Source organism: Catharus ustulatus, chromosome 9 (assembly GCF_009819885.2).
Source record: "Catharus ustulatus isolate bCatUst1 chromosome 9, bCatUst1.pri.v2, whole genome shotgun sequence".
Lineage (NCBI taxonomy): Eukaryota > Metazoa > Chordata > Aves > Passeriformes > Turdidae > Catharus > Catharus ustulatus.
The window spans coordinates 29,351,674-29,368,110 of NC_046229.1; the positions used below are offsets into that span (position 1 = coordinate 29,351,674).

The 16,437-nt window shown below is 48.6% G+C and overlaps 1 protein-coding gene across 10 annotated transcripts in view; it reads right to left on the bottom strand.

The window, feature by feature from the left end:
• Positions 1–16,437, bottom strand: part of PACS2 (phosphofurin acidic cluster sorting protein 2) — a 77,893-nt gene that overhangs the window by 11,583 nt on the left and 49,873 nt on the right. For 6 of the 10 annotated variants that reach the window (XM_033066924.1, XM_033066923.1, XM_033066922.1 and 3 more), the window contains exons 16-21: positions 16,147–16,301; positions 13,159–13,269; positions 11,136–11,244; positions 9,260–9,292; positions 3,888–3,930; positions 495–537 (exon numbers count right to left, since the gene is read on the bottom strand). In XM_033066924.1, the coding sequence (XP_032922815.1) occupies positions 495–537; positions 3,888–3,930; positions 9,260–9,292; positions 11,136–11,244; positions 13,159–13,269; positions 16,147–16,301 (494 nt within the window). The remainder of the gene's footprint in view (positions 1–494; positions 538–3,887; positions 3,931–9,259; positions 9,293–11,135; positions 11,245–13,158; positions 13,270–16,146; positions 16,302–16,437) is intronic. The other 4 variants (XM_033066929.1, XM_033066928.1, XM_033066927.1 and 1 more) reach the window with 1 other exon arrangement.

The window sequence follows — 16,437 nt, forward strand, 5'->3', positions numbered from 1 at the left end:
AGGAGGAAAAGGATAAGTTCACATTTACAAAATAGCACCACCCCGTGCCTGTGTATGTAAGCAGGCAATATCCTCCTATACATCAGCTTTGTACTCCCCCAGTAAAAAATAAATGGGTCTACAATTCTGCCCACCATGAACTTCTGATGAACTGCCTGCTCAGGCTGAAGCAGGAACCTCAAACAACTGTAACTGAATCCACCCCACTGACAACATTAGAAAAATGGTGTTTGCACAAACGTGAGAGCAGAGCTTCCCTGGATGTAGGCGAGGGAATTTCACCTGGCCTGAAGCTCCACGTAAAGTACCACAAAAAAAGGGCCTCTCCCAAGAGAGAGGGTTCTCTTGCTGCAGACAAACCACTGGGAGCCAATAAAATCCAATTCCAGCTGACAGAGCTCCAAGGCCTCAGCAAGGGACAAAGCTGCTCAGCCTGTGCAGTCAGGCTCCCACCTGCTGTAGGACACAGAAAGCACACACAGGATGTTCCTTACCTGATGTTGCAGAAGACTGTTCCACTATTCCAACCTTCACCACCTAAAGGGGACAAAACAGAAGAGCTCTGTCAAACAAGAGCCCCCTGAACTTCAGGAACCCAAACCCCAGCATGAAGCTCATCTCTGCACTCTCCAAGGCACTGGCCCTGCAGTCAGAGTAGTTCATGAGTCCTCCAAGAGTCAGGCAGGTCCTGGCACTGTTCAGCCAAGCAGTGCCAGCTCACAGCCCTCACCTGACCCACACAAGGGACAGCACAGCCCCTGCAGAGCTGTCACAGACCTGCCCAGCCCAGCAGCTCCGAGCTGTGGCAGCTACAGGGAGGAGAAAGGGTCAGAAACATCCCTTCAGCACTGCTCTGATGCACCTGCTATCACAGACACGCTGCTCAGCAGCAGCCACTTCCACGGCACAGCATAGCTGGGGTTTGTTAGGAAACCACACAAGCAACAAGGTACAGTTTCTGCTCAGAGTTATCCATTCTCTAAACAAGGGAAGTGTCCAGCAAAGAAGATAAAGGCCCTACCAAAGTCTCTGGAGGCAGACAGGGACAAACCACCACGTGGACAGGTCAGAATGAAGCAGGTCATGCTGTAATAAGGGCACAAATGTGTGTGGCCAATCAGCAGCTGGCACATTCAGATTAATGATAAATGTCACTGGCAATAACTTGAGGAACAGAACATGCTGCAAACAAACTCCCAAGAACACACTATGCCTAGAAAGATAAACTGGCCCTTGGTGATATGGAAGCAGAGGCCTTCTGCAGTGATAATCTGCTATGGTACACAGGGATCATCACTCTCAACACTGCAGGGAAGAGAGCCTTTTTCAGGCCCTTAAGAAACTTGTATCCAGGGCTAATGCCTACCCTGCACAAATGCTGGGAAATGGGAAAGGGCTGCAAAGGGAGCTCAGGTCAATAAAACCTGCTTTAGAATGAAAAATGATATCACACAGACTGTGTGGGTTGAAAATAGAAGGTCATTAAGCTCAGACACGACCATGTCTGGACCACATCTCTAGGGAGCACATTTCTGTAATGTGGGATTAAAAAAAAAAAAAAAAAAAGTTAATCATTAGAAGCAAAATGCTTTGCAGAGTTTGGAGGGCAGGAAGAGGTATGCTCAACAGTAGATCTTGGAGGGTTGTCAGGCTCTCTGGGGATTCTCATTTAGATCCAGTCTTGAAAAAGCCATCATGAATCCAGCAGTGTCTACACAGGCTCCCTAGGGCTCACTGCCCTGGGAGATGGAGGCTGCAGCTCAGTTTGGCCAGTCTCCACCCAAAGGGCAACAAATCAGGTTCTGCATGTGTTAAATGCCAAGAGGATGTTTCACAGACTGTCACTGGCTGTGAACAAGAGGAGCAGAGTTAGGGGAGGGACAAGCAACACAGAAAGTTGCCTGCAGCCACCTTGATCTGCAAGCCAGGCAGGAAATCTCTTCTGGCCTTTTCCTCCTTGTTGGCTGACTGAAGATGCTCAAGTTCAGACACATGGGAGGAACACAAGGTTAAACACTTTCCCTTCCCTCCACTCAGGGAGGTGCACTGCAGCTCCAACAGGCCTCCATCCAGGGAAGTTGCAGCAGCCAGCCCCCTTTTCCCTCCAGGAAGAGGCACATCCTGTCAACTCTCCTGGCAACTGGCTGTCAGCCCAAGGCAGCCTGAGCCTGGCTTTTGTGCCCATCTGGCCCCTCATAGGGCCCCACTCCCACCACTCTGAGCCCAGCTGAGCAGCACGGCACCACCCTGCCCATTTCTGGGTCAGAGACTGCAGGACCAGGCCAGCTGCAGGACCCCAAAAGGCCAAGAGTGCAGCCAACATCTGGAGTTGCAAAGCCAGAAGTCACTGGCTCCCTCTCTTCCTTGTCCAATAGGTCTGAGCAGGCTGCAGCTGAGGGAAAGAGCCTCAGTGTTCATGTCCAGCCTCAGACTTGTGAGACACCTGCAATTGGCCTTTCAGGCTCTTCATTACTGTGCCAGAAATGCTTCAGAATCAGGAGCCAGCAGCACTGATTTGACCCCCATCACCAGACACACAGGAAGGCAGTCAGTGCTTCCAAGGCAAGTTTTTGGGGGGGTTGGCAATGTTACATACACAACAAAGCAATTCCACCACTTCCAGATGATCAAATCTAGACTGGAAAAGCAGTGCTAATGTCAGGACAACAATCACTTTAGAGCAACTGGATAAACACTCTGACTCCCATTTGCATGCACAAAATGCAGGACTAAATCAGTCCTGAAAAAAGCTTGCAGAGCCCAAAAACAGCCTGGGAAGTTCCAAGTCCTCTAGGCTTTCCATGTTACTGGGAAAGGTGAAAGAGCTGTTTTGTAAGAACAGTCCATCACTAGAAATTGCAGCTCATGGGAGACAGAAGTTCCCAGCAAAGCTCATCAGCAGGGAACAAATTGGGTAGATGTGTCTCTCTGCTTTTGCAGAAGGCAAAATCTCTTCTTCGACAAACAAAAGTAGATTGTGATCTCAGGAATACTGCAGAGAGAGACTCTCACTATGAGGAGACAGCAGAGTGAAAGCAGGGTCAGCCTGAGGGCGAGAGAGACTAAGCTCTTTAAATGCCTTGGGATTTCAGAGAGCTCTGACGCACCGCCGGGACACGGAGGGGACAGGACACCACGGAGGGGACAGGCACGTGTCAGCTCACACAGAGCAGGCACAGAAAGGCCAGCCTGCAGCACAGCAGCAGAGACTGGGAATGGAGGATGGCCAAGGGCTGAAGAGCAGCCAAGGGATTTCTTCTGGCTGCAGGTCAACGACTTTACACCTGAAACTTAATGAGTTGAAGAGCACGATCAAATAAAGGGAGGGAAGCTAGAAAAGACAAAGAGCACAGGGCACAAAACACACTGACAGAAGAACAAGCATGGCCCGGTCCAGACACTCTGCACTTGGCACCTCAGATGGGAACACTTAAGGACAGGAGGAAAAATGAGGGACTATCCCAAATACCAGTGCCAATATCCAGTGGTATAAATCATCTCCCTGCCAGGATGTACTCTCTACTTCCCAGGAACAGATGGGATGCTAAGAGGATGGGAGACCATCAGTGACAAGCATGCAGAGCACTGACACTGGAACAGCAAATTTGGCCAGAACAATCAACCAGGGCAATGCTAGGCACAGTAAACAAACAGGTTTCCAGGGACACATCACATTCCTGTCTGAGAAGCAAAAGACACCCTGCAGTTTGCTGAAGTGTCTTGGAGGTTTGCTTACACACCAGGCAGCTGCACCCAACCATCAGATTGTCGTGCTGGTTATCTGCCTCAGAGCACTTCTGCTCTACTCCAGGAACCTGGCAGGTTTAGGTTAACACTGAGAACACATTCTAGCTTGCTTGAGCCAGCATAACCCCGACAGCACTCACCCCGACAAAGGGAATGAACTTCTGCGAAGATTCTTCGTCAGGGCTAAAGGCAAAGAGAGAGATTTGTTAGCAGTTGCCTCCAGCCCTGGGCACCATACTCACTGCAGAGGTGGCATTCCAGCATGCAGCAGGGACGGACAGGATGCAAGCGCCAGTCCAAGGCTCCTCTGCCAGCACCAGGAGCCTGCACGGGCAGGGATGTCCAGGGGGGAAAGGCTCTTCCTCCCTCCCTCAGGCTCCACAGAGAAACATGCTTGGATGGCATGGCAGTCACCACGACACACGGCTCCTGCTGCCAGGACATGGATCTGTGCCACCACAACACGGAGCTGGCTGTTACTTACTGGAGCCCGGGGCGCTGTGCACGCGCGGCCTCCCGGCGTCCCCCCTCAGCCACTGCCACGGCCTGCACGTCCCCAGAGCAGTGGCCCTGCCCGGGGGACAACCGGGACACGCGGTTACTGCTGGGGCTGCGGCAGGAACGCGCCCTGGCACCGCAGTCACCCACTGACACAGCATCAAACACCGTCACACACAGCATCACACACCATCACACACTAACACAAAATCCAACAGCATCACACACCCAGCATCACACACCCAGCATCACACACCAACACATCAAACACCGTCGTACAGCATCATCACACTGACACACCATCACACACTGACACAGCATTAAACACCATCAAACACTGTCATACACCATCACATATAGCATTACATACCATCACGCACCCACACACACTGACACATCAAACATCATCACACACTGACACATCAAACATCACCAAACACCATCACATACGTCATACACCATCACACGCAGCATCAAACACCATCACACACACCATCAAACATCCCCTCACACCCACAATCACACACTCAAAACAAACACCATCACACAGCATTATACACCATCCCATACCACAACACACTCACACAGCATCAAACACCCCCTCACACCTGCAGTCACACACTCACACAACATCAAACACCATCACACCCACACAGTCACAAAACATCAAACATCCCTCACACCCACAATCACACACTTACAAAACATCAAACACCATCACACAGCATCATACACCATCACATACCATAACACACTCACACAGCATCACACACCCCCTCACATCTGCAGTCACACACTCACACAACATCAAACACCATCACACCCATACTCACAGAGTCACAAAACATCAGACACCCTCACAACATCAAACATCCTCACACCCACAATTACACACTTACAAAACATCAAACACCATCACACACCCCCTCACACACACTCAGACACACCCCAGCACACTCTCACACACTCAGATACACTCACACACACTCTCACACACTCTCCCTTTTCCTGGCAGCCGCCACAGGCACACCCCATGACATCTCAGGCACACACACCTGAACAGGGCTGACAACACTCTGCATCCCAGGAACTGCTGGGGACAGCACCACCCATGTCTGGAAACCCCTCTGCTGTGAGCAAGGGCTGAGAAAGGCCAGCAGCGAGGCCACAGTCACACCCGGCAGGAATTCAGGGGAGACTCGGCAAAGACAGGAGGAAGAGGAGATGAGTGAGGAGGAAGGCAGGCCAGGAGGGCTGCAGAGCCATTGCTCCCTTCAGTGGCCACAGAGAGCAGAGATGGACCCACAGGGCGAGGAGGAGACCACAGGAGCACATCCACATGTCTGGAGGAACTACAGCTCAGCAGAGGGAAGGCAGGACACACATTTCTCAGTGACTGAGCACAGGAAACAGGTAGGAACAGACAAACACGGAGACTTCTCATGTTTCTCTTCCTGTGCATCCCCCAGTGCTCAGAGAAAAAAAACATCCAGCACTGCTTTAATCTAGAATTTAGCTGGGAGCAGCAAAAGCACTGCAGGTATTTCTGTGCTGTTTCCAGCACGGATCAGAAACGCACCAAGTGCACAAAGGCTGTAAACCTGTGTGATGAGCACAGGTTCCTCTGGGCCCCAAGGAAAGAATGACACAAAACTGCAGTGAGCATGACTCAGCCAGAGCTCCCTCGTGGTCCAAAGCAGAACATGATTTTGCAAACAGCCTCTCGCTTTGGTTCAGCTCTGCTTATCCATCCTTAAGGCATCCATTTGCTCCTTTCCTACATCCCACCCTGCTGCACCCTCGTTGTTCTCCTGAAGCACAGGACAAAGTGACCAGTCCCTGATCCCATGCTGGAAGGCAGAAAGGCTCCATCTTTACAAACACATCTCCTACAAACACAACATTTCCAGCCCCAGGTGTGCAAAGGGGAATGAGGAACACACAGAGCTGTTGGGAGAGGCACAGAACAGAGGCTCAGCTCTCTTCTCCTTCCTTCAGCTCCACGGGCTTGGAGGCAAGCAGAAGGTGAGTCCCACTCACAACAGCCACCCAGTCACCTCTCAGCTGCTGGATGGCTTTGCTCTGAGCTCTGAAAAAACAAATCATGCCCAGTTCCAGCAGAAAACTCATTCTCCTTCCCCCTGGGAGCTCTGATTCCCACTGCAGAGAGCTCAGGGGCAATTCTGAAATACACTGTTTGCTTCAGCCACCATTTATCAGGGCTCACAATGATGCACAGGTTGCTCCTGAAGGAATCCAGCTGGATTTCAGCTCAGCTAGCTTAGTCCTTGGGAACTCTGGTCTTGCACAAGTGTCTCTGGAAATGCAGCTTATCAAAACAGCTGCTCTTCATGTGGATGAAAGAAAAGGTGAGATGACCATGCTAGTTCCTCATTTCCTCCTTCATGCTTGTCCCAATTTTTGTCCTTCAGGATCTTGAGGACCCAAAACATTATTTCAGAATCCTTTCACCTTAGTAAGAGCTGCTTTGATCCCTCCTCCTATCACAGCCCTGCAACTCAAGTATCTCCCATCTCTGGAAAGGCAGCTTCCCCTCATTACCTCAGCTGCACAGATTTCCAGCCTGCACAGGGTTAACCCCACATGTCCAAGGCTTTTTTTTTTCTACCCACAGGGCTTCTGAAAGCCCTGCTACCTCAGCTGTAATTTAAAGCCAGACCTGGCCCAAGTTTGTGATTTTTAGCAGTTATTGATGCGCCATCTCTCTAACCAGGAGGGGCTCAGGCATCACCTTTATTCCAGTCCTGAAGGGCAGAAAAGAGAGGACTTTTATCACTGAAGGACTAGCAGGACTCTGGGCCATTTCAGGCCAGGAACCACCACCACCAACTCTTCTCTCATCTGTGATATGAAACCTGCCCTGCCCACTGGGCAGCTCCAGCTGCCTGCTGGCTAACACTGACCTGCTTCCACCAGGGTCAAACCAAACAAGGGCAAAAGCAACACCAGGTCCTCATGATACATCAGATGAGTCTCCTCTCAGCCTTCCCAAACACCTCCTTTCCAGCACTCTTCACTTTCCTGAGGTAGGCTGGACACAGTCAACAGGACATCCATCACTTCTTGAACCTCGATTCTCCTCTGCTGCACTCCTGTTGCTTTTCCAGCAGCTGCCCAAGGGTTTCCTGCAGTGACCAGGCAGATCACACGAGCTCTGCTGAGCCAGAGGAAGGTCCAGATCCCTCTTTGCCAGCTGTATTCATGTCCAGCAGCTGCCCAAGGAGTTTCCTGCAGTGACCAGGCAGATCACACGAGCTCTGCTGAGCCAGAGGAAGGTCCAGATCCCTCTTTGCCAGCTGCATTCATGTCCAGCAGCTGCTGCAGGGTGTGCTTGAGGAGAACTCTGAGCAATGACCTGAACTCTGCTCAGCCACTGCTCTGAGACACACAGAGGCAGGATCCTTGTAATCCGTGTTTCCTGCTGCCCAGGAGCCCTCCAACCCAAGGGAACCAGGAGCAAGAACTGGGAAGTGCTCTCAAAACACATAACCAGGCAGTGATCCAGCCCTTGCCCTGACAAGTGAACAGTGCTCCCATGTCCAACAGCCAGGCTGCTCCCCAGATCCATGCAAGGGCTGTCCAGAAGCCACATGGCATGAGCTGTGCTGGGCACTGAATTACAGTGGGTGACACCAGCCCAGAGCTGAGCAGCAATCCGGCTGCACTGGGAATGAGTGAGTGCTGAATCTCACACCTCCAGCACCACAGGGTTTCTTTCAAGAAAGCAATGCAGAGAGACATCAGTGATATGCCCCTCCTAGAGAGAGAGGCCACCCCTCCCCAGGCTCAGCTGCCCAGGTGTTGCCTGGATTGCACTGTTCCTCCACCAGGACTTCTCCCAGAGCTCACAGAGTCAGTCACCCAGTGTAACTCAGAGGAGCTGCAATGGCACTTCACTTCCCTCGTGAGCCCCTTGCCTCATAGCCAGCCCCCCTGCTCCCAGGTAAGGTCAGCAGATGCTCCAGAAGAGCAGGACAAAGCTTTGGCACCATTGCAGTCCATCACAGGCAGTACATGCGCCGACCTTTGCCATGACAAACAGAACGAGGGCAGGGGGGACAGCGGGGTCAGTCAGAGGAGGGACAGCTGGCAAGAGAGTTATAAAGCAGCTCATCACATACAGCTACATCCTAGAGACTGGCTTGGCTTTCCTTGGACCACTAGGGCTTGTTTAACAGAGCAGATGCCAGGATTCTGGGAGATTTCTCTTGCAATGAATTTGTAGGTAGTGCTGCTTGTTTCTACCTGGACCACTGCCTTGAAAGCTGGCCTTGGAGAAGCCATTTTCACCTCTGGCCTCAAGGGGGAGGGAGCTGCAGTAACTTTCTGTGCTGAGTACAAAATAAAAAATGCCCAATAATCATATGATTGAAAGCAGGGGACCCTGCAGAGCTTGGGGGTTTTGGAGGCAGCTCAGAGAGCACAGCTCTGCTGCCAGTACACATCTGTCTGCTCTTTCTTAAGCTCAGAGAAGCCCCATATGTTTGGGATGCTCTGCCAATGAGAGACTAGTCCTCAAATCTTTGAATACAGGGAGGGGATTTGCTGGTCTGCACTTGGACACTGCACAGCTGATCCCCACCCTGGGCCACTGAGTGCCACCTAGAGCACTCCAGCTCCAACAGATGGGAACTGAAAAGCCTTTTCTCAATCCTGAGCCTTCTGGAACTGCACTCTATCTTCTGATGGCTAAGGCAAGGAAAAACCCCACCTCTCCATGTTGTACTGCTCTAAACTACTCTCTCAACAACTCCTTCATTCCCACTCAATCTGCATCCTGGGAACCCAGAAGTGTGGTCCAAAGGCACAGCAGTCACTTTCAAATATGCATCCTGCCAGCAGATGCCATAGTTTCAAAGCAGTGAGCAGAATTGAACCTAAAGCACAAAGTGTGCATCCCAGACCCGCAGGAGCTGTTAAACAAGGCACAAATCACCAGTTCATCAGGAAAAGAGATGGGAGCTGGGAGAGGGAACCTCAAAGGAACTGATACCTTATGGTAAAATCAAAATGAAAGCTCTTTTTCCTTTTCAGGAAGCAACCAAAGAAAAAGATAAATGTGTTATTATACTTACAACAAAGCCATACATTTGTTCAGATAGTGCTAATGGAGACACAATTTCTGTGCTGTTTTTAACAATACCCTCCCTAAGCTGCTCCCAATGACAGAGACCCCCATTCCTAAAGGAAGGCACCCAGGAGACACCTGCCCATGCTCCATGGAGAGCCTGCTCCTCTGACTCACTCTCCTTTGCTCATGGGGTACTGACCTGAAAGCAGAAGTCAAGGCAGACACACAGAAATACTGAGAGATTGCAGGCTGTGCCAGAGTCTGACCATGAGTTTCAGCAATCTCTCTTCCCAATAACCTCCTAAATTAAAACTATGAACAGCTCCAGGCATGGCACCAGAGTCCAAAGGGTGTCAAACCCACGTGGATCAGACCAGCTTGGTAAAGTGCTCCTGCACACTGCTGGAGGGGTAAGGGCAAGGGTTGCTCAAACACATTTCAGCTGAACTGATCTTCTGAAAGTGCTGAACTGATCTTCTGGACACATGAGAAACCCAAAGCCCTTAAATGTGTGTTAGTGACAAAAATGAAGCTGTACCAGAATGAAGGAGGCAGTGGAAGGCAGTGCAGAAGCCAGCACCTGAAGGGTGCAGAGAAGGAACCAGGCAGCCTCAGAAGGGGCTCACACTGCACCGGGCACTCTGAGCTCCCTGCTGGTAACAAGGTAAAGCCTTCACGCCAAAAACAAAATGCAAAACTGAAGGCAAGAGCTTCAAGTGCTCTGCAGCTCTTTAAATTTCATCCCTATTATGATGTTAACTTTACAGAAGTCCATGAATACATGAAGAGAGTAGACTAGTCTTTTTTACTTGACTAGTCAGTCTGGAAATACAGAAAAAACACATAGAATGGGTGAAATGTCACTGAATCATTTCTGCACAGTAACGTGAGAGCAGACACAGGAATGGAAAAGCAATATACAATGAGAATTTCCAAAAAGAAGGGGAAAAAGTGACGCTACCCACATTTCTAATTTCTTCCAATTCTTAGGCAAAGGAGACACCAATAAAGGATGTTAATAGACCAAAAATAAAAAATCAAATAGAAGTAATTAAAAATTAACAACATCCATGTCTCCTAGGGAGCTGCTAGTCCCTAACTGAGAAAACTCCCATCAGCTGAGCTCAAATCTATTATTCTCCTCTGTCCCTTGATATCAGTGCTTCTCCACCCCTCAGTGACAGTTACTCTTCTTCCTGGACCATGGCCACAGGAGGCCCTACATGTTCCTAAATCTTGTTTTCAGGCCCCAATCCTCCCTCCTACAGCCTGCTTATCCCTTAAGAAAAGTTGAAATGAAATCTGGTGAATGTCAGCCCTCCTCAGCAGGAGTCCTGGTAGCTTGCAACTGCCAATCAACAAGGATTTCGTCTCTTCTGCAAGAAGCTCTGCTATTTACACTCTAAAAAGAAAGGGGTTTAGTTCCATAAATGTAAAAAAGGTCAGGTCTCATGGAAGATGCTTTGTGGGAGGATGCCAAGGTCCAGTCTTACACACCTAAGGTTGCTCTGGCGAGAGCTCTCTGGAACCTAAGCACATAAAATCCATCCATCCCCCACCCTGCTTAGCCTGCACTTCCCCAAACCTCTTATACCTTAAAAAAAAAAGATTCACTGCACTTAGAGCAACCCTGCTGTGTAGATTCACTGAGTGGGACACACTGCTGGGTGCAGGCTAACGTGGGGCTCCCAGGAGCTTCGCCCTTTGGTTTTCAAAACACTACTGGCACGACATTGAGAAAAGCACTTTGCTCTCAAGCAGCTGGTCCTGGGAGGCAGCAGGATGAGGGAGGTCATACCTCTTCTGTTTGTAGGTCAGCATGGCTTCAGCAATGGGCAGCTGGTGAGCACAGTTTGCCCCTGCTATGTACTGAGTTATCCGGGACACGACGTCGGGCGCTTCCGAAACTGCAAGAGAAAAGGGAGAAGCATTCAAGTGACTCCTCACACCACTGCCAGGAGAACAGAGGGAGAAGCATTCAAGTGACTCCTCAGATCACTGCCAGCACTGTCCCCCAGCTGCTGATGGTGCCCAGCCAGCTGCATTTGGGCTGCACCTTGCACAAGGAGCTCTGCCTGCCCCAGAGCACAGTACAGCTAAATCTGCACTCAGCATTTCTGACTGAATCTGGGGTCTTTCAGATTTGTTAAAAGCTTTTCTTTGTACCTGCCCAGAGTCAGTTTTAGCTTTTAGTCAGCTTTTTCACACCTTGGCTGCAGGTATCTGCTGAAGAAAGTGCCTGGCCATCTCTCCCAGGTGAGTTGCTCTGCTCACACCAGCACTGAGTGACCTGAGTTTCCAATGAACTCATGGCCTTGCTGAGTTGACCCAAAAGACTGAGGGACACACAGGGAAGAGCACAAAGACCACGTGTATTTGTGAGACTGTGCTTCATTCAAGTCCACACAAAGGCACTTCCTAAGTGCCTTCCATATTTCCTTGGTTTCAACCAAAGAGCCTCAACTGTGACACCACAGGAACACAAAGTGACTTTCAACAGGCATTTCCATACTTTATAATGGCCATTTCAACCTAGATTCTTTGCATTTGAACAGTGAACTGGTGAGAGTCATGATTCTCTGCCAGATCTTCCTGGGCCATCACGGAGTTTCTGTGCAGTTGCCACCACGCAGACAAAAATGCAGAATGTACCAAGTCTGCACTATACAAAAAATGAGGTGGAATTTTCCTCACAGCATACAGCCAACTAAGGAACAGATATGGCTCTGTATTTCTACAGGTAATGAAGAATTCCTAATTCAGACACAAAAATCAAGTCTGTATTGACATTCTTCTGCATTTTCAAGTGCAGCAGGCAATTAAAGGAAACCAGTTCCATACACCAGTTCTTCCTTGAATTCAGGATTAAGGGAAAGCCTAGGTTGGATAGTACACTAGGACATTTCTAGTCCAGCTTCCTGCTCCAAACAGAGCTGACTTCACCTTCAGAACAGGCCTTGCCCAGCCATGTCCCCACCTGCTGGAAACAGCTCTGAACAATTCCAAGAGGTCTCTCTCCTCCTCTCATGGCTACAGGACTTCCAGGAGCATACTGGGAGTCTCAGGAACTCTGCAATTCCAACAGGGAGAACCACACTGCAACCTCCCCACGCTCATGGTGCTGCACAAACTCCAAAGCCTTTTCCTTCTAATGAAATTTCTGTATGGGCAATGCTGCCTTCACGTGGCCCTGAATGCTGCAAATCCTCCTTTCTCCTTCTTTCCCTTCTTGAAGAAATGGAGGAAGAAACTGTAAGCATCAATGTTTTAAACAAATTAATACTTTAACATGAAGTAAGGCATTAATCTGGCCTAGAACAAAGTCAGATCAGAACAGGAACTTGTTGGTCTGACCTAGGGCAGCTCCCACTTGTTACCACACTGGTGAAGAACAAAATTCTTCTTTAATGAGAACATTTTCAAGTCTGCTGGCAGGATCTTTCTCACACACAGCTAACAGAAGTTAACCTTCCCAGAGCTTCCAGTTTTCAAAACACTTTTAGGCTGCACAGTTCCTGAAGGAAAGCAATGTACTGAACTCAGTAGCAAGACCTCCACATCAAAGAACAAAGCTGAGAGCTAGGTAAGAGCAGCATGACTCAGAGGCAGCTAGTTAGTGCCTCTGGGAGCCAAGAACTGTTTGCAAACCACCATGTGCAAGACTTAGAAAGGTCAGCATCTGAAATGGGAATGTGGTGGAGCGAGGAGAAAAGAGGAACAAAAACACTTGTCTGCTTCCTCTTGTATTTACTTGACCTTTGCTAAAATTACTCATTCAAGCTTTTCATCCCACACAGGCCAGACAGACACAAGAGCCTTACCAGTGGTCTGTGCTTCAAGTTTGTTGAACAGATCTCTCCAGGCTAGATCTTGGAAGAAGTTGTTGTATCTATAATCTACAGAGCCCAGATACTTGGCCACTGGATGAGAGCCTAAGAAAGAAAGGAAAACATGAGAGCTGTGGTCTCCAGTTTGATCTGCAAGGAATTAAACCTCCAAAATCAAAACCACACCAGACACCTCAGAAATAAACTTCTTCAGTTACAACCAAGCCATTAAGTCCAGCTTATCTCTACAAGAGCATGCAAATAGACTTCCCAGCACAGACTGCTTCAACACACTGATATCTTTCACTTGACACTTTCCCCCTAACAAATCAAATTTTAAAAGGCCAAAGAAAACAGGACTGGGAAACTGCTGAGGAAATAAATTATTTGGAAGACACAAGAGCTCTCCAGCATGTCAGTCTCTCAGCTTTGCAAGCAGCTTTCCCAAAGAGCCCTTCCTGCCCACAGGCTCAGCCAAGAGGTGTTCAAGTGACAAACTCTGCCCTGGGAGGTGGCAAGAATTTGCCACCTTCATTTTAGGCCATCTGTGTTCCCAAAACAGACAACACCCCCTAGCAACTACAGTCTTTGAAGACAGCAGAAAAGGTGTGCCAGGATCACCCTTCCCAGTCACCACCTGGCAGTCAGGCTCAGCACCAGTCCTGCATGAAGCAGCCTCAGAGTTCCTCTTAATCACATTATTTTCATCCTTCCTGCACACCAAATTTGCACATCAAGCCACACTTCCAGAGGCTGCAACAGCTGAGACACCAGCTGGTAACTGGAAACCTGACAAATTCCTTCAAGAGGACCCCTAGAGTTGCTTAACTCTACTCACCATGGTCCAAGAAAGCTCTGGTGGGGGAAAAAAAATTCCAACAATAAACCCACTGTCTGAGTCCTCCAAACCTCCAAGCTGATTTCCAGACTTCAAAGAGAGGTGAAGGCAGGAGGTCCCTCAGTGTCATGAGGACTGGGAGCCATCATTTCTCCTGCAGTGCAGTTTGAAGCAGTGCACACACAGCACAGCTCTGCACCATGTACTGGAGAAGCTTTCCCACATGCTGGGAAAACACACTGCACATGGAAGCAAGCAATAAACAGGAAGTCTCCCAAAAAGTTCTGCCCGTGGGACCTATATAAAATGTTAAAATAGCCAAAATAACCCCCAACATTTTATTTTATTTTCCCCTTTTTCAGTTGTTTATGTGGTGTTTTAGACAGCAAAAGTCTCTTACAGCCAGAGAACCAGCAGCATGGAGCAGGACTGAATCTCCCAGGTTGTATGGTTACAGACACTGTAATTTAATTATCATTTCTAATTGCTAATAAACCACTGGAAGTCAACCCTTCTGTCACTAGAGTGTGTGGTTGTGGACACAAAAGGTAAAACCATCCATGGAAAAGTGCACCAAGCCTAGTACAAAGGTGCTGCAAGCAGCAGAGAGGCTTTTCCTTTAAGGCATTTATGGCATGGTCACCCTTCTGTCCTGGGTGCTTTTTCAATTGTCAGGAGTGAGAGGTGGCTCCTCAATCACTTTAATGAACTGCCAGAGAGCTGGCCAGAAATAAGCACTTGATCTGATCAGGAAATGCTGCAGACTTCCATGGAAAAGGTCCTGTTAGAGAAGTTTCTATATTTAAAGTAGAATTTAAAAAGAATTCACAGTTCTAAAGCATTTCATTAACAAAGTGCCTGGTTAATTTTTGCTTTTTTGATTACAAAAGAAAGTTTTAAGGTTAAAAAACCAACCCGAACCCACACAAGCTAAATTTTGTGTTTTACTTTCAAAGAAAGAGTATTTTGAGATCATTAAAAACTGCAGGACAAAAAACTCTTCTTCTGAGGCCAGGAGACAGTCAGCAAGTGAGTAAGCAAAGCCTCAGACACAGATTCTCATTCAAATCACATTTAACCTTGCAGAAATTAATTTTTTGTTGTTGTTTTAACTCCCTAAAGGGCTCTCTCTTCTCTTCCTGCCAACCACTTTGGAAACTAAATGTGCTTTTTGACAGAAGGATCCAGCTCTTTTCCTCTGCCTTTTTAATTTAACTTTTGCAAATGCCACCACTGAATGGACAGCCTAACCCCAGCGTTCATGGTGCTGGGCAGCAGCTCCTGATTCCTACAGGAACTGCCATCAGCTGCTCCCAAAGCCAGAAAACTGGGAAATACTGGCAAAAAGTGCTTTTCAAGTGCTCTGTTGCTTACATCACTCAGGTGCTCTGCCCACACAGGTCAAGCCCTGGACCACAGCAGCACTGCCCAGATGTCCCTGCCCACAGCCACAGTGACTGCCCTGCTTCCCAGCCTGGTCACCACAACATTCCTCGTGTCTCTGACTGCAACCACAACATTCCTCCTGTTTCTGACTTCAACAAGACCCCTGGTGCTGTTATCAGTCCACTCTACTTCCCTCCCCACAAGCAATCCAAGCTGGGGAACTTTCCAGCCAGGCAGGTTTGCTGAGCTGCTGAAGGGGCACAGATAAAGTGTTGGAAAAGTGAGGGAAAAACCTGAGCAGACCAGCACTTAAAATAAGGGTCAAAAGATGCATGTAATTTAAATAATTCAAATTCTCAGCAGTTTCAGAGCCTTTAAAAATTTTTCAACCCCTGCTCTATTAACATTTTCTGAGTCAAGCCCAGGGAGGCCAGAACAGTTATTGCTTTGGGAAGCATGGTGCCCAGTGAATTTAACATTTCAGGCAGAGAAAAGGGCTTCTAAAACAATATTCTGTGCATAAGAGTCTCCTCTGTACGGGGAGGAAGTGCTTAACCCCTTGCTTCAAACCAAAGCAGACTTTGGCATCAGGAACTTACAGACAAAATTCTCCCACACAAGAGCAGCAACACCAGCACTACACAGTCATAGAACAAAGTCATTTAACCTACAGCCAAAACCCAGGAAAGCTTCTCCTGAGGGAACACAGCACATTTCACCATTCCCCTTCCTGTGAAGAAACACCAGTCCTTATTTACCTAGAGGGATGATCAGAAATTTCATGTAGCCGAGCCAGTCGGGGGTTTTGTGAGACAGCTGCTCCACAAAGAGCCTCAACACAGCACTGAGGTAATTCTGGGCTCCTGCCACTGCAATTTTAATTGGGTTTGGAGGCTGTGAATTGCAGTTACAGCTGGACAGAAAAAGAGGAAACATATCTGTAATTGTGCCTTGAACCACGTATTTCAGAACAAGCAGCAAAAAAAAAACCCACAATAAAACAAAAACAACTGGTTAATAACAATTATAGCAGAAGAGAGTTTGTTCAT